At 35.4% G+C, this 21,528-nt stretch overlaps 2 protein-coding genes across 5 annotated transcripts in view; one reads left to right on the top strand and one right to left on the bottom strand.

Moving 5' to 3' along the window:
* The window catches only part of B3gat2 (beta-1,3-glucuronyltransferase 2), a 76,143-nt gene extending 66,759 nt beyond the window's left edge, over nucleotides 1-9,384 (top strand). The window contains exons 3-4 of the mRNA XM_071613264.1: nucleotides 9,026-9,174; nucleotides 9,256-9,384. Of these exons, the coding sequence (XP_071469365.1) occupies nucleotides 9,026-9,174; nucleotides 9,256-9,342 (236 nt within the window). The 3' untranslated portion in view covers nucleotides 9,343-9,384. The remainder of the gene's footprint in view (nucleotides 1-9,025; nucleotides 9,175-9,255) is intronic.
* A 434-nt stretch (nucleotides 9,385-9,818) lies between these two features.
* The window catches only part of Smap1 (small ArfGAP 1), a 187,713-nt gene continuing 176,003 nt past the window's right edge, over nucleotides 9,819-21,528 (bottom strand). For 3 of the 4 annotated variants that reach the window (XM_027928173.2, XM_027928172.3, XM_027928171.3), the window contains 4 exons: nucleotides 18,219-18,346; nucleotides 14,106-14,277; nucleotides 12,945-13,252; nucleotides 9,819-10,777 (listed from right to left, as the gene is read on the bottom strand). In XM_027928173.2, coding sequence (XP_027783974.1) covers nucleotides 10,643-10,777; nucleotides 12,945-13,252; nucleotides 14,106-14,277; nucleotides 18,219-18,346 — 743 coding nt within the window. In that variant the 3' untranslated portion in view covers nucleotides 9,819-10,642. The other variant, XM_027928175.3, reaches the window with a different exon arrangement.

A 21,528-nucleotide genomic window follows, 5' to 3' on the forward strand; every position in this document is an offset into this window, starting at 1 on the left:
ATTAATAAAAGAAATTTAAAAAGAACTAAATGAAAGACATGTTCATGGATTAGAAGCTGCAATATTGCTGAATTGTTAATATTTCTTAAATTAGTTTAGAGCTTCAGTATAATCTCTATCAATTCTGTCTGCCTTTTTGATAGAAAATGACAAGATGATCCAAAAATTCATATGGAAAATGGACTTGGAATTGCCAAAGCAATCTGGAAAAAGAACAAAGTTGGAAGACTTATACTTCCCAGTTTAAATATTTACCATAGGGCTACAGTAATGAAAACAATGTGATTTGGGCATAAGGATGAGCATATAGATTAATGAAATACAATATAAATCCCAGAAAAAAGCCCTTCCATTTATGATTTTTGCCCAGGGTGTCAAGACCATTCAATAGTAAAAGAATATATTTTCAAAGAATGGTATCCATGGTTAGGAATGTACTAAAATCCACTAATCATACCATTTTGTTTGTTTTGGTACCTGGGATAGAACCCAAGAGCACTTAACCACTGAAACATATCCCCAGCCATTTTTTTTTCTCATTTTTAAATTTGAGCCAGGGTATTGCTAAGTTGCTTAGAGCCTCACTAAATTGCTGAGGCTGGCTTTGAACTTATTATCTTCCTGCCTCAGCCTCCCAAGCTGCTGGGATTACAGGCATGCACCACCACGACTGGCTAATCATACCATTTAAAAAAGCATGTTTTAATATGCATGAATTATATTTCACAGCGGGGTGGTAGCAGGGAAGTTTGAAACAGAGTATTCCAAAAGGCCACATGTGCTTTCCTGGGAAAAGAGATGAAAGGAAAATCAACCACCTCTAAGAGAAGAGGTGCCATATACATATCTGTTTTTCTCCAGCAAGTTCCATGACTGTATTGTGTCTATACACTTTAATTAGAAGTTCAAATCATTTTTTCTTATTGCTTAAAATGGACAGATTTTTGAAATCATTTGGTACTCATTAGCAATACATGTGTGTAAAGAGCCCAGTAGTTTAGTACATCTGTCCAATGACTGTTCAGAGAGAAAGCTGTGAGCATCTTTCATGTGACCAGACTATGAAAGTATTATTGCCAAAAGCCATCCCATGGAAACTGAAATAGTCTTGATTTGGAATAGTCTTCCTGAAATTAGATCATGTGCAGCTAGAGACAGAGTGCATGATGGGACGAGTATGTGGAGGTGATTCTTACAGGGCCAGAGAATCTGATAAGCTGCTGATGCTGTGGTCTGAGGCGAAGAGGAAGAGGAGCTCTGCTGTGTGTACTTTTGCTTATTTCCAATCTTGTGGTGTTTTCTGTTCATTTTTGGTAGTGGGGATTGAATCCAGGTCTTTGCACCTGCTGGGCCAGCTCTCTACCACTGAGCTACAGCCCTGGTCTTGTCTTATTTCAATGGCAAGGACCTGAACTACATTGCTTATTAAAAGTCAAGAGCTGCCCTCCTCACCTCATTCCAAACTTAAGGCTTTTCCTGGTCTTCTTACCATTAACTAAAATGTTGGTAAATTTTTGTCTGGATACCCTTATAAGTTGAGGAAGTTCACTTCTGTTCTTAGTTTTCTGAGGTTTATCTCTTTTTATCATGACTAGAGGTCAAATGCATTTTCTCCATCTTTTGAGATTTTATTCTCCTTTTTAAGTTTGTTAATATGCTGAATTAGCATTGACTGATTTTGAAATGATAAACCAACATTGCAGTCTTGGGGTCACGATTTATTGTGCTGTTGGATTGGATTTGCTGAAGTTTTGAAGTTTTCCTATGTTTATGAAGGTCGTTGATCTGCAATTTGTAAATGTTTTTGTAAGATTTTTAGTATTGGGGCAATGCTGTTTTCAAAATAATTTGAGAAGTGTTTTGTCCTTTTCTATTTTCTTGCAAAAAGTAATGTAAAATGGCCATCATTTCTTCCTTTAATGTTTGGTTGAATTCACTAGTGATGCTGTCTGGATCTGGAAGACTGTATGTGTATGTGTGTGTGCGCGTGCGCGTGTGTGCGTGTGTGCATGTGCACATGCCCATGTGTGTGAATATTTTTGACAATTTCTTTGATACAAGGATACTGTATCTTGATACAGTTAACTGTTCCCTCTTGAGCCAGCTTTGGTAGTCAGAATTTGTCAAGTTCTCTGCCATAAAGTTGCTCATAATTCTCCTTTAATATTAATGTTTGTAGAATCTGTTCTGATCTCCCCTTTCTCATTTCTGATATTGGTAATTTGTATCTTCCACTTCCTGATCACTTCTATTTCTTCCCCACCACAAAGGAGTAGGTTTTTATTTATTGATCTTCTCTAGTGTTTTCTATTCCTACTTCAGTGATTTCTGTTTTTATATTTGTTAGAATCCTTTTTCTATTTACTTTGAGTCTCGTTTACTTTTCCTAGTTTATAGAGAGATTTAGGTCATCAAGACCTTTCTTATCGGGCTGGGGATGTGGCTCAAGCGGTAGCGCACTTGCCTGGCATGCATGCTGCCCGGGTTCCATCCTCAGCACCACATACAAACAAAGATGTTGTGTCTGCCGAAAACTAAAAAAATAAATATTAAAAATTCTCTCTCTCTCTCTCTCTCTCTCTCTCTCAAAAAAAAAAAAATTAAAAAAAGACCTTTCTTATCTAAGGTGTTTAAAAAGCTTTTAAAAAATATTAATCTTGTGCTGGATGTGGGGGCGTGTGCCTATTATTCTAGCTGCTGGTGAGGCTCAGGCAGGAGGATCTCTTGAGCCCAGGCTTTTGGGGCCAGCCAGTCTCCTCAAAGAAAATAAAAACCAGCCAAACAAAACCCTTAATTTTCCATCAAAGCACCACACTAGATGCATCCTACAAACTTGGAAATGTCTCATTTTCTTACTTTCTCAGTTTTACTTCTTCTTTGGTCTAATTTAGAATTAAGTTGTTTTGGAAAATAATACATCTTTGTAATTTCTATTTTAATTCTACCACTGTCAGGGAACATACTTTGTGCAATTTGAATTTTAAAAATTTATTGAGACTTGCTGTATGGCCCAGACTATCATCTAGCTTGGTAGTATTCCATATGAAATGGAAAAGATGGTGCAAGACGCCATTATGGGTGGATGGTTGATGATAGTGTTCTTGAAACCTCATATAGCTTTACTGTCTCCCTGTCTCATTCAGTCTCTGTGACACAATTATGTGTATGCTTAGGTCTTTCTGTGTTTCATCTGGCACTTTTTGTTGTTATATATTTAAACCTACTAATCTTTTATTTAGTAATGTCTCATTTACATGAATCCAATCCAGTCTATTTTTCATCTCATTGTGGTTTTTATCACTGAGATGACTTTGGTCTTTTAAAAATATCTCCCTTTCTCTCTATTGGCATACTGAGTCCTTCCTCTAGTGTCTGTATTGATTATTCATAGGATTAGAACATATGAAGTATGTTTGTTTATATTTTATGTCATTCTCTGATCATCTGTGTCATTTCTGTTGACTGAATTTGTTCTTCAACATAGGATTGTATTTTCATGTTTCTTTGTACATCTGGTGATTTTTAAATGGCCCAGATTATATTTGAAAATAATAATAATAATAATATTTTATTATTATTATTTTTGGTACCAGAAACTGAACCCAGGGATGCTTAACCACTGAGCCACATACCCAGCCCTTTTTTATATTTTATTTAGAGACAGGGTTTCACTGAGTTGTTTAGGGTCTCACTAAGTTGCTGAGATTGGCTTTGAACTCACAATCTTCCTGCCTCATCCTTCAAACTGCTGGGATTAGAGGCATGTGCCACCATGCCTAGCTAATTTTTAAAAAATGTTTAAATTTTAAGTTGCTAGGTACTTATATATCTATTTCTATACACATACATACATATAGTATGTATCTCACATGTATGTGTATATATATATTTTATTATATATGCAAATATTTTTGAGGTTTGTACTTTGACACAGTTAAGACAATTTTAATCTTTTTCTGGCTTAAAGTTAGAAACTGCTCAGACCTTAGGGCTGATTTAACCCCATAATAACCTTTCACATACTCTTCCAGGTGTTCCCACTGTCACATGGTAGCACTACCTTGGCTGTAGATTTTTGTTATTTTGCGGTGTTTTTGGCATTGGTGATTGAATCCAGAAGTGCTTTACCACTGAGCCACATCTCCAGCCCTTTTTGAGACAGGATCTTGCTAAGTTACTTAGGGTCTACTACGTTCCTGAGGCTGGCCTCAAACCTGTGATCCTCCTGCCTCAGCCTCCTGAGTTGTTGGGATTATAGATGTGCATAACTGTGCCCAGTCTGGCTGCTAATGTGAATTATTTCCAGCCTACGTAAGCCCCATTTCTGCTCTTTTTCATGAGTTCTTACCATGGTCTTGGGGAGTTTACATAGCTGATGATGCTCAGTTTAAGACTTGAGGAGAACATTCTATTGATCAAGAGCTCTTTCTTTCCTAGTGCTCACAAATTCTAGTTGTCCTGACTTCCTCAAGTTCTCACTTGTTTCCTCAACTCAAGGAGACTGAAGTTGTTTTGGTTCCTTGCCCTGTGGTGTGGCCTGCAAACACTTTTCAGGAAGCTTGGGGCAGTCGTAAGTCTCACATGTACCTTTTTTTTTTTTTTTTTTTTTTGGGAGATATCTGTCCTAACTGCCTTTTTTCCAATTTCTAGAAAAACTTCAAACATTTTGTCTGATGTTAGTGATTAACACAGAGAAAACTCAGTCCAGTCCCTGTTGCTTTATCTTGTCCAGAAGTAGAAATGGCTTGCTAAACTTTGAACATCTTGCAATTTTTCTACCTAGTAATCATTGGAAGGTATTGAGGTAGGCTCTGTCCCTGTCTTGGAGAGAATATATCCTCCCCACCTAACTCTGCCTAAAGAAGTTAGTTAGGAAATCTTTTTTTCACAGAACAACCCCTTTTCATTTTCTTTTTTACATAACTGACAGGACAGAAAATCCTACTCGCCCGATTTTCATAAGGTTGCATTCAATATCTCAAAAGCCACAGCAACATTTTTAATGCCAAACTAATCTCACTAAAAAAGGGAGGACATAATTCTTGAGGCAAAAATACTTGAAATTGAAGAAAACCTGATTTCCATTTTGGGTCGAAAATCAGTGGTTAGGAGCTCAAAACTCTTTGCATGTTTCAGAGGGGGAGCTCCTTAACTCTCTCTGAACTCTCAGAAGAGCACAAAATTCCCCCAAAGCAGCTCACAGTTTGGTCTAGTTAGCTTGTGGTCCCTGCCTGCTGGTTGTGACCTGCTTCTTTTGAAAAGCTTACTGAGGATGTGGACAAAGAAATTGAGGTAGGTGATAGAGAAGCACCCGAACTATGCACGCCTACCCCTTGTGTTAGAAAATAGAAAAGCCCTTTGCTCCTGTGGTGAGCCAGCCACTCTTCTCCAAATGGAGAAGGGATCCTTGCAGCAGAAGGTTGTGTAGCTTCCTGTCACTCTGCTGACTGTGCCAGCTAACTCTGCAGTGAGTTAGGATAGTCCTAAATAAAGGAAAGTAAGAGCATACTCTTAATCTGAATCCTTCAGTGGTCATGGTAATGAATGTTTTAGTCTGTGGGGAAAATGAGGAAGATCAAATCAAAGTGGTTTCATATCATTTTTAGAATTACTTTTGCATAATATGGACCTTTTTTTGAGAGAAGGGGAAATAAAATCAGTACCTATAAGCTATTTAAAGAATATGTCAGAAGCTTCAGGATGATTGAGAAGGACCAACTCTCATTTAGACTTAAAAAAAAAAAAAAAAAAAAAAAAAAGCTGAAGCTTATTTATAAGTACATGAAAGAGCAAGAAATCTTTTAGCTCTTTAGGGAATAGACCGAGAAGGGGAATAGCTGGGTCAAATGGTGGTTCCATTCCCAGCTTTCCAAGAAATCTCCATACTGCTTTCCAAATTGGCTGCACCAATTTGCAGTCCCACCAGCAATGTACAAGTGTACCCTTTTCCCCACATCCTTGCCAGCACTTGTTGTTGTTTGACTTCATAATGGCTGCCAATCTTACTGGACTGAGATGGTATCTTAGGGTAGTTTTGATTTGCATTTCTCTGACTGCTAGAGATGGTGAGCATTTTTTCATGTACTTGTTGATTGATTGTATGTCCTCCTCTGAGAAGTGTCTGTTCAGGTCCTTGGCCCATTTATTGATTGGGTTATTTGTTATCTTATTGTTTAATTTTTTTGAGTTCTTTGTATACTCTGGATATTAGGGCTCTATCTGAAGTGTGAGGAGTAAAGATTTGTTCCCAGGATGTAGGCTCTCTATTTACCTCTCTTATTGTTTCTTTTGCTGAGAAACAACTTTTTAGTTTGAGTAAGTCCCATTTGTTGATTCTAGTTATTAACTCTTGTGCTATGGGTGTCTTATTGAGGAATTTGGAGCCCGACCCCACAGTATGTAGATCGTAGCCAACTTTTTCTTCTATCAGATGGCGTGTCTCTGATTTGATATCAAGCTCCTTGATCCATTTTGAGTTAACTTTTGTGCACGGCGAGAGAAAGGGATTCAGTTTCATTTTGTTGCATATGGATTTCCAGTAAAAAGAGCATGCTACAGGGACACTGCTACATCGATGTTCATAGCAGCACAATTCACAATAGCAAGACTGTGGAACCAACCTAGATGCCCTTCAATAGACGAATGGATAAAAAAAAATGTGGCATTTATACACAATGGAGTATTACTCTGCATTAAAAAATGACAAAAACATAGAATTTGCAGGGAAATGGATGGCATTAGAGCAGATTATGCTAAGTGAAGCTAGCCAATCCCTAAAAAACAAATGCCAAATGTCTTCTTTGATATAAGGAGTGACTAAGAACAGAGTAGGGACAAAGAGCATGAGAAGAAGATTAACATTAAACAGGGATGAGAGGTGGGAGGGAAAGGGAGAGAGAAGGGAAATTGCATGGAAATGGAAGGAGACCCTCAGGGTTATACAAAATTACATACAAGAGGAAGTGAGGGGAAAGGGAAAAAAAATACAAGGGGGAGAAATGAATTACAGTAGAGGGGGTAGAGAAAGAAGAGGGGAGGGGAGGGGGGATAGTAGAGGACAGGAAAGGCAGCAGAATATAACAGACACTAGTATGGCAATATGTAAATCAATGGATGTGTAACTGATGTGATTCTGCAATCTGTATATGGGGTAAAAATGGGAGTTCATAACCCACTTGAATCAAAGTGTGAAATATGATATATCAAGAACTATGTAATGTTTTGAACAACCAACAATAAAAATTAAAAAAAAATAAAATAAAAGGGGGCTGGGGGTGTAGCTCAAAAAAAAAAAAAAGAAATCTTTTAGCACTAAAATCCAGCTGGACTATGAGAAAAGGCACTTTGATATTAATTTGAATCTTTGGTGTTCTTTTATGTCTCATGTTGGCCTAGCCATGCCTGAAGGCAGCTTTGGTTTGTTATCAGAGTGGTATGATATGCAGATGGCGTAGCTCTGCTACCAAAAATGTTTTAAAAACCCTTTAGCTGCCGATCAGTATTCTTCTAGCCACAACTGGTGGCCAATACACCTGCCCTTCGTGAAATTATTCACAGTGCTATTTTTAATATATTTGTTGTAATCTTTTGAATAGTGCTTTGTATTCAATTGAGTGCTTCCACAGATTTTCATATATCAAAGTTAAGAAGGGGTCACACTTCTCTTGCAAATGAGGAAATATAGAAGTTACAGCATCAAGAAAGATTGAAATGACTTGGCCAGTGTCCCAAATGCAAGGACCTAGACAACAGAAAAGGCTAATCATTTCAAATTCAGTGTTTTTCTGCTATAATGTGCTGTCTCCCTGGAGGATTGGTGGAGATACTGGGAGTCTTCAGGCTGTTTCATGTTTTTGTTTTGCTTTACTCAGTACCAACTATACCAAGTAGTTTGTACACAGCTGAGTATTAATATTTTCCCAAAAGGCAGCAGGGTCTAGAACATGAGACTGCTCAGTCTGGTACCTAGAGAAGTTAAAAGAATGGTGGTATGGTTTCCTCAAAGCTCCTCCACTACTGCTGGGTATCATTTGGTACTAAATTTGCTAGTACAACTTTTTTCACAAAGAAGCATAAATCAATTCAGGTTAATGTAGAGAAGGATAAGATGTTGCTAAGAAATGTTCCTGGGAACTGGTCCTCACAACTTCAACTCTGGGAGGTTGCCTGACTTTACATTGTTACCTTAGTCATAAAAAGCAAAAGGGCTTCAGACTTTCAAAACAATGACTTGATAGCTTGTAGAGTGCTTTCATAGCTGAGGTTTAAGTGCAGAGATTGTTAAACTACAGATTGAACAGTGATGACATTTTATATAACCAAATCACTGAAGGGGTTTTATACATTCTTTTTTGAGGCACTGGGGAGCGAATTCAGGGCCTCATGTGTGTGCCAAGCAAGTGAGCTACCACTTTTAGGATGCAGAGCATTCAGCCCCCTTTTTTCCCAAATACTAAAAACTAATTTCTCAAATGGCCTATATCTTCTGAACTAATTTCTAACCTCCTCTCCCCTCACCATTTTCAGATTGAAACAAATGATTATAAATTAGGTATTACTCATTTTCTATGTAATTGACTTTTATAACCAGTCTTCTTAATACAACACCAGTAGTGCTGAGTTTGATAAAAATACACAATGATGTTAACAGCAGGCAGGAAATGTGGATGATCTGGATCTCATACCCTAAGGATAATTAAGGTAGGTCCACAACTGTTCTAGTTGCACTGAGTTCAGAATATCAAAAGTGGCGTTATGATAATCTCTGTGAAACCCTTTATTAACCACAAACCAGGCTTCATATTTTATGGTAGATGTCCCATGGGTATACCTGTTTTGCACTGTAATGACTAATTTTCCTCTTGAGATGATAAAGCAGGTAATATTCCTATTAAACTTGGTAAACCAAAATATAACATAGTATTTGACATTTTTTTGATGTGACCAAAACCTCAGAAAAAAAAGAAAAGTACATCAATATTTTACTTTAATGTCATTTTTTTTTTTTTTTAAACTTTTCACAAAGGATTTGCTGTAAGTCTTCAAGTCATCTTGTCTAATCCAAAAGCTGTATTTAAGCGTCGTGGGTCCCAGCCAGGGATGCAAGAATCTGACTTTCTAAAACAGATAACAACAGTGGAAGAACTGGAACCAAAAGCAAATAACTGCACCAAGGTACTCATTTCACTTGTGCTGCTTGGCGTTGAGTATCAGCGCTGAGAATGTGGCTGCCCAAAATATTTTCCTCCCCTTTAGGTTCTTGTGTGGCACACTCGGACAGAGAAGGTTAATCTAGCCAACGAGCCCAAGTACCACCTGGACACAGTGAAAATTGAGGTGTAAGATGAAGCAAAAACTGGCACAATCAACCTGGCCAGTGATGTGGAAGAGGATGACTGGTGTTTAGGATGCAGAGCATTCAGGTATTGTTTATTTTACTTCAGTACAACGGCCTTTATTGTCATCTGATGGACATCTGTCTAAACAGAGCTTGTCAGTTAATGTAACTAATTTGATGGTACAAAATTTTTGTTTTGTCTTCATTTTTTCTGCATGTTTTCTCTCCAACTTAACTGGAGAATTTTTGTACAGTACAGCTAATGATGCAAAATACCAATCTCAATATCTTATTTAATTTTTCTGTCCCCCCACCATTTGGCCTGATAATTGGTAGAACTGAATAGGTGTAATACTTGCCCTGAGAAGTATTTTGTCAATTGAACATTACCAATTCCTAACTTCACATGAAGTAAATTTTGGAAGGCTTGTGGCAGTATTCATTATAGGAGGAAAAAAAAAAGTCCACAAATAAAAAGGTCTATGGATTTATCTGTTTAATATATAGGGAAATAACATTTTGTCAATACTAGGCACCATAAAATGTAAACACAATTACTGTCATAAACCTGGATATACCTTCAAGGATTAAAAGTGGCTTTTAGTTACCCTGTTTGCATATAGTGCAGAGAAAGGTCTTCATGTTAGCACTATGTACATAAGAAGAGATCCAAATTATAAGAGGCAGGTAAAATTCAAATTCTTTAAACATTCATTAAATTAAGTTTTATAGTAACATCCAGGTTTATCTTCCTTTCACTAACCACGTTCCCTGTTAAGCACATCATAACAACAGCACGGTGAAGTGAATGATGAAATAAAATAATTTTGATACACTAGAAAACAGTGCTCAGTGATACATTTACATTCTATTTATATGATTAAACATTTGATCATACAGTACCTTCCTACAGGATTACTGGCTAATTTGGGGGTGGGGTTTATACTGTTAGAGGTATTACTAACATGATAACTACTTCCCTTATATGCAAACATTAGAGCTATAATTTTATTGAGTAAAACTGATTATGCAAGTTGACTGAGCAGCTTCTCAAATAATGTAGTTTTATGAGATCATGGGAAACATGAGCAAAGCTGCCCCTGACATAAAATGGTTCTTCAACCTGCTTTTCACCACATCAAATTTAATCAGTAACAGACCAACACGGTCAATCAGGTAATTCCTAATATGAACAAATGGGGGGAAAAGAAAAAAAAAATATGTACATGAATAAACAGGGGAACTAGATGCGTTTTAGCAAGGAATGTCAGGTGTTAATTCTGGATGAAACTTGTATTGCAGTTTTCATTTCCACAGTTGTGTACTCAGAGTCTGACCCGATGAGCTTCCAGACCATCCTGCTGTTGTGTTGGGGGGCTGGCCAAAACCTGCTGCAGGGTTTGCACTATTGATACTCATGCCAGCCATTTGCTGATTCATCTGTGAAACACACAAAAGACTTAGTTTAAGAGGATTACTTCATTTTCAGTTCTTGCTTCTTTAGCCTCAGTTGGGTATTTTTTCATCAATGTGAAAATTAGTTAAAGCACTTAGGTGAAAGACTAACATATACATATTTCTTTACAGAAAGCAAATAGATACTTTGTTCCCTTGTTATTTTCTTCCACTTTTTAGTATTAATCTCAATCATTTTCAAGATCCAATTTCTTTTTTTTTTTTTAAATATTTTAATTTTTTAGTTGTAGTTGGACATAATACCTTTATTTTATTTATTGTTACATGGTGCTGAGGATAGAACCCAGGGCCTCACATGTGCTAGGCGAGTGCTCTACCACTGAGCTACAACCCCAGCCCTAGATTCAATTTCTTATTAACCCTAACTGAATGGGGAGAGAACAATCTTTGAATTTGCATATGGGATTATATTATAAAATGAGTCCATTACTCTTTATTTTGAGATACTATACTAAGAATACTTTATGAAATTTTCTTAGTTCTAAAATTATCCTATAAACCTAGCATGATGGCTATAATTCTCTATTAAAATCTTAAATGGGTCTTTATACTTTCTAAATATTAAAGTTCATAAAGAATATTTTTCCTCTTTGTTCTAACAACACTAACAGTTAAAATTTGCAGTATGAAATTTCTTCCAGATTGGAGTCAAGTATATTTATAAGCAAGCCTCTTAGCCCTATGGTTCTCTTACTATCAGGATTGTGATAAGAGAAGGAAAGGCAAAATTTACCATCATGTACAGAGTGAATTTGAAACCTATGCTCAGGGTAAGATTGTATTCTATTTGCAATTTCTGAAAGACAAGAACAACTACATTGCTGATCAGACATAAGTGTCTGAAGGGCAGGCAGATTACATTTTCATACCTACTGAAGGATATTTTAACCACTTTATCATTGGCCAATAAATTTCACTGACAGTGTGCTGGAGAACAGCATCGCCCTTTTGCACTATCTGAGAGTTAGGCCAACATTAACTCCTTATGGGTTAATCTGCACCTAAATCCGAGCTGAGTGTGTTAGCACTTTGGTCACATAAAGCTGTTACTGATATTTAGTACTTGAGATTCCTAGAAGGTAGAGACTTCTGTGAATCATGAGTGTAAATAAATAAATTGAAACATTCATATGATATACAATAATTCTGCTACAATCATTAGAATCAAGACTATTCCCTGAATGTTCTCAAGGTAAAATTCTGATCACTTAGAAACCAAGACCACCAAATGGGGAAGAGGAACATAAATCTAAGTCTAGGAGCTTTTGTCTATGGAGCTAAATTCAGAACAGAGTGCCTAAGATAGAAATGCTCTCTTGGCTCTAAACAAACTTAGGTAGAAAAAGAATTTTATAATATGAAGGAATGTCTGAGACAAGTACAGACTTTTCATACCTTATGGGAATTCTTGAGCCAGTGGATACACTTTAAATATAAAGTCATTACAGATCATATAAAAAGGAAATACAATTTTACAAGGGTTACTGAACAAAAAAGTTTCTATAAATCCATGGGCAGTAGTCACAGGACTTGAAGACAGCTTTGATCCCTTATAAAATTGTGCTTTGATAGGTGAGAAAAATCCAGCCTCATATTGTGAAAGTTAAGCAAAAAAGATCCAAAAATTTGCCGGTATAATGGCACACACCTGTAATCCCAGTAGTGTAGGAGGATCATGAGTTCAAAGCTAGTCTAAGCAACTCGGCATCACCCTATCTCTAAATAAAATATTTTAACAGGGTTGGGGATGTGGCTCAGTAGTTAAGTAGTGCCCCTGGGTTCAATTCCCAGTACTAAATAAATAAATAACTGGTAAAGATAGGTTGGTCTAAGTAGACATCAAAAACATCCTACTAGGGAGCCAGGAAAAGCCTGATGCTAACCTCAAAGGTGGCAGACAAGAAGTCTCTCATCATCCCTCAGATAAATTTCTAGCTATTATAAGCAGACCAGGCATTTTTACCATGACAGTAGTGTTACAATCTGAAATGAAGAAAAAAGGAACCTAACAGTTCTTTACAAAATACTTTAAAAAATAGGGACAGTGACAAAGCATTTATCTCTCTGATGCAACTTTTGATCTTATATTATCCTTAGTCAATTTCCTTGATAGAGAGTAAATGACTCCTACCTGTGAGAGGCTCCACTGAGGCTGTTGAGCTTGTGGGAGGCCAAACTTACTCTGAGGTGCACCCATCTGTCCTACCATTCCTCCTTGGGGGGCAACAACATTTTGAGGAAGTGGCATCACACCAGTCTGTGCATTTCCCATAAACCCATTAGGCATGGGCATGCCCACCATCATGCCTGTACTCTGTCCCATCACATTTCCTAGAAGGCTGGGCGCTGCAGGCACAGGTACACCCATTGATGGAAAACCTTGAAATGCAGCCGGTGCTTGTGAGGTAAATGGTATATTTGTGGGTCCCATAAACACACCTGTAACACAAGAACCATGAAGAGAAAAATGAAAAAACAGGGCCATTGTATATAGTTACACTCACCTTTATAGACACAGAAAAAGGATTACCATTTTCTGATATACCTACAGCAAAAATTTTCACTCTGATCTGGCTGTTTTTCCTCCTACGAACAGCCCAAACCTAAACATTTGGAGCTGTTTATTTCTAGAATAAGCAAATCAGTTATTAACCTGAGAAAATTTAATTAGAAAATAAAACTCTCAGGCAATAGCCACATTAAATACCTCCACTGTAAAGACCAAATTACTCAGCATGAGAGTATCTGCTTTCTCTGCTGACTTGCACCACATGTCTCCCAGTACCAAATAGGCAAATGAGAGTTGACTATATTTGGCTTTATAACGAAGTAGTTGGATTGTTATACAATTTCAGCCCATATGTGAAATGCAGCTCACTATTTAAGAGGAAATGGTCTAGACAGATTAAAACTGAATAAATTTTATGCTAGTTTTTCATTGTAATGACAAAACATTTCAAAGTTTTTGGAATCATGTAATAATTCAGACTGCTTATTGTTTACTTACAGTAGTACACAGTCATAAACTTCCTGTAAATAAAATTTCAATAATTCTTCAAAGATAATCCATGTCCTATAAACTTGTGAAAAAATATTAAGTGATACATGAACAGCTTGTTAATTCTAACTGAATAAAGTTTTGTGAATTCTGTACTTGCCTTTTAATCACTGCAACAAAAAAAAGCACCTACTACCATAGGAAAATAGGGAAGAAATATAATAGAAGTAAAAAGGATGTACTTCTAGTAATGTCACTGTGATGCATTGAAAGCAGATTTCAAAATTTAATTACCAGGAGTGCTTTGCTGTTGAACTGTTCCTGTACCATACAGAGATAAGATGGAGTCTTTGGAGAGTTGCTTCTTTGCTACTTCTTCTGATTTTGTAGTTGGCTCAGTGAACAGATCCAGATCCCCAGATGTTACTGCAGACAGGGTGGCAGCTGCTGGTACAGAGGACGTCCCCTGAGATAAACACCAAACTAAGCTGATGAATTCTGTATAGTAAAGCTTAGCTTGTCTGTTACTTAAAATCCAAATAAAGTTATGAAATCAGGAATTAATTATAGAAGGCAAAGTGGTAACATTCAAGAGGATCATTCACAAGGCCTGCATGCAAAAACATCTAAAGGTAACAATGTTTCTTAATTTGAATCTGTTCTTGTAAAAGGGGGAGACTGAAGTTATTTCATAATAAACTGCATTTACCAACTAGGTGGATGGAGAGTTCTTGCTCATTGTGTTACACAACAAGTCCAACAATAGTTACATGGATATTGTCTGAGGACCACCACTATTTCAAAGAACTGATATTCCTTGGGATACAGAACATTTCTACCCCTAGCAGACTGTAAGATGGTCCTGCAATGGTTGACTAAAAGCTTTTGAAAATGTAAAACCAAAACCTATCTTGTAAGATTTTTACATACTCAATTTATACCTAATTATATGAGTTAAATTGTAGCAAAACTTTGACCACCTATACACTCACCTATAACCCGCACTCCATTTGGAGGCAAATGAACATTCACAAACATGTTGATATTTAATGTACAAAATTTTCAATAATCTATCTTGAACATACAGTATTATACAATTATGACCAATAATCTTATCTGTGATCTTTATATTCAAAAACTACTTAATTACATCACATTTGTTTATATGCATTTTCAATATAAAGAGTTTCAAAGAATTGTCTGAAGACTTATAATTTGAGAAAAATCTTAACTAGCTTTTATAAGGTGAACAGCAAGTTAATGTCCTGGTTAAAGTACCATGTAATAAATTACCAAATATTCTATTCACAAACTAGGTAGAACAATATTTTAAATCTATTATCACTAGTTAAGCAGGAATTAAGAGATACAAAGAAAAAGGCACCTTATTTTGCAAAAACTCTGTAATATGTAAGAAATCAGCCCTAACAGAATGCCAAACATACCAACGCCCTTGAAAAAAATATATCTTAGGTACCAATGAAAAAGCAAAGATCACAGAGGCTAACAGCATGGGTTACAGCCAGCTTGGCAGTACTAGAACCTTAGCCCCATGAATTAGGACAGTGTCACTTCACTTCTTTCCTGATAAGCTTGAGAAAGAAGTGATACACAAAGTGTATCACACAATGGCAGGGTTAAATACTCAGATAACAAAGTAAGTACATCACTAAGTGATCTTTCATCACATTTACTTTCTGTTCATTCTATGAACCTGTTCAACACGCTGGGGTCTATTCTGTGTGAATGAAATGTCACCATAAGAAAACAAAAAACGGTTGGGTACACTGATTCAGTCTTATACAAAAGCAGCCTTACTGATAATGTTTACATGATCTAAACATGTTAAGTTTCTTCTGAAGATAAGTAACATGGAACATCTACCTCAATGTGGACACAGTCTAAAAATGGCCAATATAAACAGCATAGCTAATAAGCACTCAAATGTCCTTTTCTTGGCATTTCATTTGCCAGCACTACATCCTCAGTATAAAAGGAGATTAGGTTTGCTTATCAATAACATTTCAGTAAGTTGCAGAGGCCTCTAAACAAAGGCTTTCTGGATGTCTGGAATTCCAGGGCTAAGCTAAGGATAGACTTCAGCCCTTGTATAAGTCTAGATACTATTGGTGTGTATATGTTTGTGATAGATAGGAAAGGGGATTCTGTGTTACTGTTAGGGCTTGAACTGTTCCCTTAACTCCTAACATGTGTATATCATCAGTTGAGGTCAGTTGAGTATTTCTAGGCCCCAGACAGGTAAAGCAGATGATAAAAAAATCAATCTATTTCATATTCATGAGTGGGGAAATCTTTTGCTAGAATTTATACATACTTAGAAAATAATACCAAGAGAGAAAGAATAGGGTTCAGAGTAACTCATAATCTTGGCATTCAAACTAGGTTAAGCTCAATATCATACAATTAAAAACCTACCAAAATTAATAAATTACACAATACCAGTATATATGTAAAATCTGGTACTCGATTTTCAAAGGTATTATTTTGAAAATGTGCCTAGGTTTTAATTTTTACATGTAATTTAGATGAAAGGCAATTCTGTTCACCAAATATTCCCCCAAAAGAATCAGATGTGATAAAAAAAATTAATCCTGTTATCCTATCAGGTAAGAATGCATGAAGCCAGACCTGCCTCTCCTATAGCAAGCAGCTATGCCCCACACTCCTTTCTTACGATGCTACTTGTACTTAAGATTTAAATGGTGCCAGCATTGTTCTGCTTGCTGCTACGATACTGAACAGAACATGTGAAGTACACTGAAGCAAAGCAACTTGTACCTCAGTGGAATCTGAAGAAGTCTAGCAGACATAACTGCTTCACTAGAGAAAACCAGAACAAAATAAATCGCTTTTCATGTGCAGATTGTCAAATATACTAAATGCTTCTTTCCGAAAAAGTATTTAGACAATTTTTTGTTTCATATACACCCATGCCTGCACAAATTCAAAAAGTAATATTAACTGAAAGAATAATTCTTTGCCCCTCTTTTTATGTGTGTTCCAATAGTATGAGAAAGGCAAAGCCATAAAATGTTACTAAGAAATATCAACATGTTCAATTGTAGTGGTAAGTACACAATAACTATCATAACAAAAATGTGTAGTAAAAATGTCTTAAGTTTTCTTAATGACAGACTTTTTATTAAAACTACATCCATACAATTCAGATTTAGCTCAGGGTTTTCTTTTGGGTAGTGTGGTGGTAACTGGGAATCTAACCCAGAAGTGCTTTACTGTTAAGCTACATCCCCAGCCCTTTTTAAAAATTTTTAAATTTTAGACAGGGTCTTACTAAATTGCTAAGGCTGGCCTTGAACTCTTGATCAGCCTCCTGAGTCACTAGGATTATAGACATGCACTACCACACCTGGCTTGGCTCAGTTTTTACACAGAAAGGAAGCATTTGTCTCAAAAATAATGCTGTTCTGAAACAAAATAGAATCTTAAAAGTTTATTTTTAAGAGTTACTTGTATCCTGAAAGTTCATATATTTTCCCTATAGAAATTCTATATAATGTTTAGAAGGCAATTCAAAATTTCTTCACCATTAATACTTTAAAAAATCTTGATCATTAATATTACTACTCTTAATTTTTTTAAAAATATTTTTTAGTTGTAGTTGGACACAAAACCTTTATTGTGCTGAGGATCGAACCCAGCACCTTACACATGCCAGGTGAGCGCTCTACCTCTGAGCCACAACCCCAACCCCTTAATATTGTTTTAATCATGAAAAAAAATAAGAAGGTAGGTTTTAAGGCATAATCTATTTTTAGAAAAAATAATATGTGGCTAGGGTTGTTTGTGCCTCAGTGGTAGAGCCTGGCATGTGTTGGACACTGGGTATGATCCTCAGCACCACATAGAAATAATGAATGAATGAATGAATGAATGAATACATAATTAAATTAAAAAAGAATATATTTGCTGGAAATTCTTATCCAAATCAAAATTTACAAACACCCATAGTTTAGAAACCTCTGAAATAAGAGATCTTGCTGATCTCAAGTCAGGATGAGCTACCCTGAACTTTCCCAATTGTTCATTTTAAAGACTGTTGATTCCCCAGAGCAAGAGTTAGAACTTTAAATACAGTAACTATTTTATGCTTTGTGGGTCAGTCATACAGTCTCTACTGTAACTACTTCAACTCTGCTTTTGTAATAACAAAGCAACCAAAGACAATACATAAATCCAGGGGAACGACTGTGTTCCAATAAAATTTTATCTGTAAAAACAAGCTGCAGGGTTAGTTTGCTAAGCCTGGGCCTAAAGAACAGAAGGCTTTCAAATCAGTGACTGCTCAGAAACAATTATTTTAAAATTCTTGAAATGTTTCACAAAGGAAATTAGCAGTAACCACATAAAACCACGTTTACCATGTACCTGAGCAGGGGGCATGACAGTGGCAGGTAAAGGATTGGAAATCATTGGTCCAAAGATGTCCAGATCATCATTCAGGGCTGGCACTGTGGTTGTGTTCCCATTGGTTACTGGTGCCTCAGCAGGGCCATCTGAAAAAAAAAGACTTCTATCAATGTAGAATCTCTTAAATTACTTGAAACATGGCATTAACTTTAGAAATAAGTGGTTTAAGAAAGAATTCAAATACATGTCCCCCTTTTACCATAGGATTTACCCCCCCCACACCAAAAGCCATTTTTAGTTTTCTTTATTCTCCCAGTGAATAAAGAATATTTCACTGGATTGTTGGCATAGATCCAAACAAATGTCCTATTTACAATATTTTGCATGCTGATTTTCTGGAGATCACATCATTTTTATCTACATTCAAAATAAATTTTGTGTATAACTGACTATAATAAATAAATAAATAAATAAATTCTGATGATTTAAAATGGTTAAAATGTTGCATTTTAAAGTCACAATAGGGAAAAAAACTGGATAGAAAAACCAAAACATATACTTTAAATTGATCCTACCAAAAACATTTATAAAACTTTGAAATAAATCCTTTATTTAAGCACAGCCATCATTAGTGATGGCAGCTAATGACAGAAACTCCAACAGATCTTCCTACTGAAAAATTCAAATTAACAAAAATTTAAATGTCAATAATTATATAATTTAGGAAAGGTAGCAGAATACAACAGTTACTAAAAGGGCATTATGTAAAAATGTGGATGTGTAACCGATGTGATTCTGCAATCTGTATTTGGGGTAAAAATGGGAGTTCATAACCCACTTGAATCTAATGTATGAAATATGATATGTCAAGAGCTTTGTAATGTTTTGAACAACCAATAAAAAAATAAAATAAATAAATAAATTAATTAAATGTCAATAATTATATAAGTTACATAATTTTAATAACTTTATGTCTCCTTTTCATGTGCTTGAACAAATAATTTGCAAGGTATAAGGGGTGGGAGTTGAAGTGCAGGGGAGAGAGTTTGTCACAGCATTCCAGGAAATGGAACAGCCCCCAGTTCGGTTTTCTTTGGGTATAACCAAGTAACAGTTCAGAAAATTGTAACTCCAATCTCTTGGGACTTATATCCTAATCAATATTCTATTTGAACAATTTATGATCTCATTTGATCTCTCTTTGATTGACTGTGCCCTCCTCAAAGGTAAATCTAACATCTTTACACATTAGATGGAATGTCTTGTGTAAAGCAGATACTTGATTTGACAAATTTAATGTCTTCTACTTGTTGCATATTTCCTCTATATAAATAATAGAAACTGAATTTTTTATTTCCCTATTTTAGTGTCAGTGAATTACAAATAATCCTTAATATCCTTAATGGTCATAGTCAAATATTTTTTACTATTTAATTTATATAAAAGTAAATAATTTGGAAAATAATAACTGCCAAGTATTTCTCAAGGCATCTTCAGTGATGCCATGATCAGAATCATAAAAAGAAATATATTTACTACAGATATGTTACAGACATAATGTCTATATCAAACACTATCAACAATTGAAAGATAAAGCAATAAAATGATGCACAGATAATCTCAAACATACAGAATTTTAGACATCATTTTTTTTTTCCATTTCTGTCTCTTTAAAATGGCAGCATTTTGAAGTTAGACCTCTGTAAAGAGTTATCTTATGTTTCTCATTCATTATAATTTTTTTTATAATGACCAGAAATAAACTGACATTTTAAAAGGACAAGGTATTCTAGAGTTAAAATCATCTAAAGAAACTTTTTTTTTTTTTTTTTTTTTTTTGTAATTTCTACAACGTTTCAGAGAACAAACCTCATATAATAATGACAGGTAAGCCAGTAGTGCTCTTAACCCAGACGCAAAGTTGGGGATGGGGAAACAAGTTCATCAACTACAAATGCTAACTTCTATCATATGCACGAGGAAGCACTTTAAACTATATAAAACTATAACTGTGTATATATATTTAAGAACTATATATAAAAATTACACAAACACATGTCCTCTAAAACAAGAAAAAATACAACAAAAAGTACAAACAGCTGACAAGCTGAACACAAGCAATTATTTCTAGTTTTCAATTAATTTATTTTTTGCCTTTTCAAATAACTAACAATTGGGATGGATTTATGGAAAAAAAAAGACTTCAAAATGAGAAAATACTAAATACATTTTTTTTGGCAGTGAATTGAGAAAATGCTATCAATTGACTTTTACCACAGAAAATGAGTGTACTTCACAGAATGACTGCTGTGCCCAGGATACACTGTGAGAAAACTGGGAGGTCCCTCCACTACAAGCAAATGATGTTTTCATTGCATTTATAAAATTGTACATCTTTTAGGAATTTTAAGTCTGTTCAAAATAGCATGTGATACTCTGCTCAGAGTATTTACTTACTTACACTTTCAAATCTAAACCCCAATTGGTATATAGTAGTGCATTAATTTATCAAAGAGCAAACAGGACATTATTTGGTTTTTGAAGTTTTGTTTTACGCTTCATATCCCTCAGGACTAAATATGTGATTAATAACTTCTCTAGTGTCACAGAGCTAAAGCAAAGCCTTGGATTGTAATCTTATTAATTTTCATTATAAAGGCAACACATTCTTGAAAAAGATTCAAGCCATGAAAAATGGAGAAATCAAAAAGGCCCCATGATGGACAGTTATGAGGGCTGCAAAATAACTTGAATATAATTAATACCACTGACTGTACATAGTTAAAATGGTAAATTTTATGTTTGATTTATTACAATTAAATACAGTTTAATTGGGTACATAAGAACATATAAAAACTACCTTCTTTACATAAAGTTATGTATGTGTAGGTGGGAGGTTTGCATTCTTTGATATTGCATATCATACAGTACGTAATGACTTATTTATTCAACTCGTGATTCATGGCCATTTATATAGTTTCCAGATTTTCATCATAACAAAAGCAGAACATCCCATTCCTTAATATGAATTATACACAGTTCATATCTGTTAATTATAAGGTAATGCAGCTCAGTTTTTTCCCACCATATTGAAAACAGGTCTCATTCTGTGTTTTTAATGTTAATTAATATTTTAAGACTGGCCTCTTGTATTCCACACAAACAACACTGAACTCTCTTTGTAATCACCTACCATTGGTTAATGAAGCTGTCATGAATGTCAATTCACTATAAGTCTGAGGGGTTTTGAAATACTTTGGAATGAAACAAAGGAAGTGCCTGCTTAGGGACAGCTATCTTTGTGGAAAGACTGATAAAATTTTTAATT

Source organism: Marmota flaviventris, chromosome 6 (genome assembly GCF_047511675.1).
Source record: "Marmota flaviventris isolate mMarFla1 chromosome 6, mMarFla1.hap1, whole genome shotgun sequence".
NCBI lineage: Eukaryota > Metazoa > Chordata > Mammalia > Rodentia > Sciuridae > Marmota > Marmota flaviventris.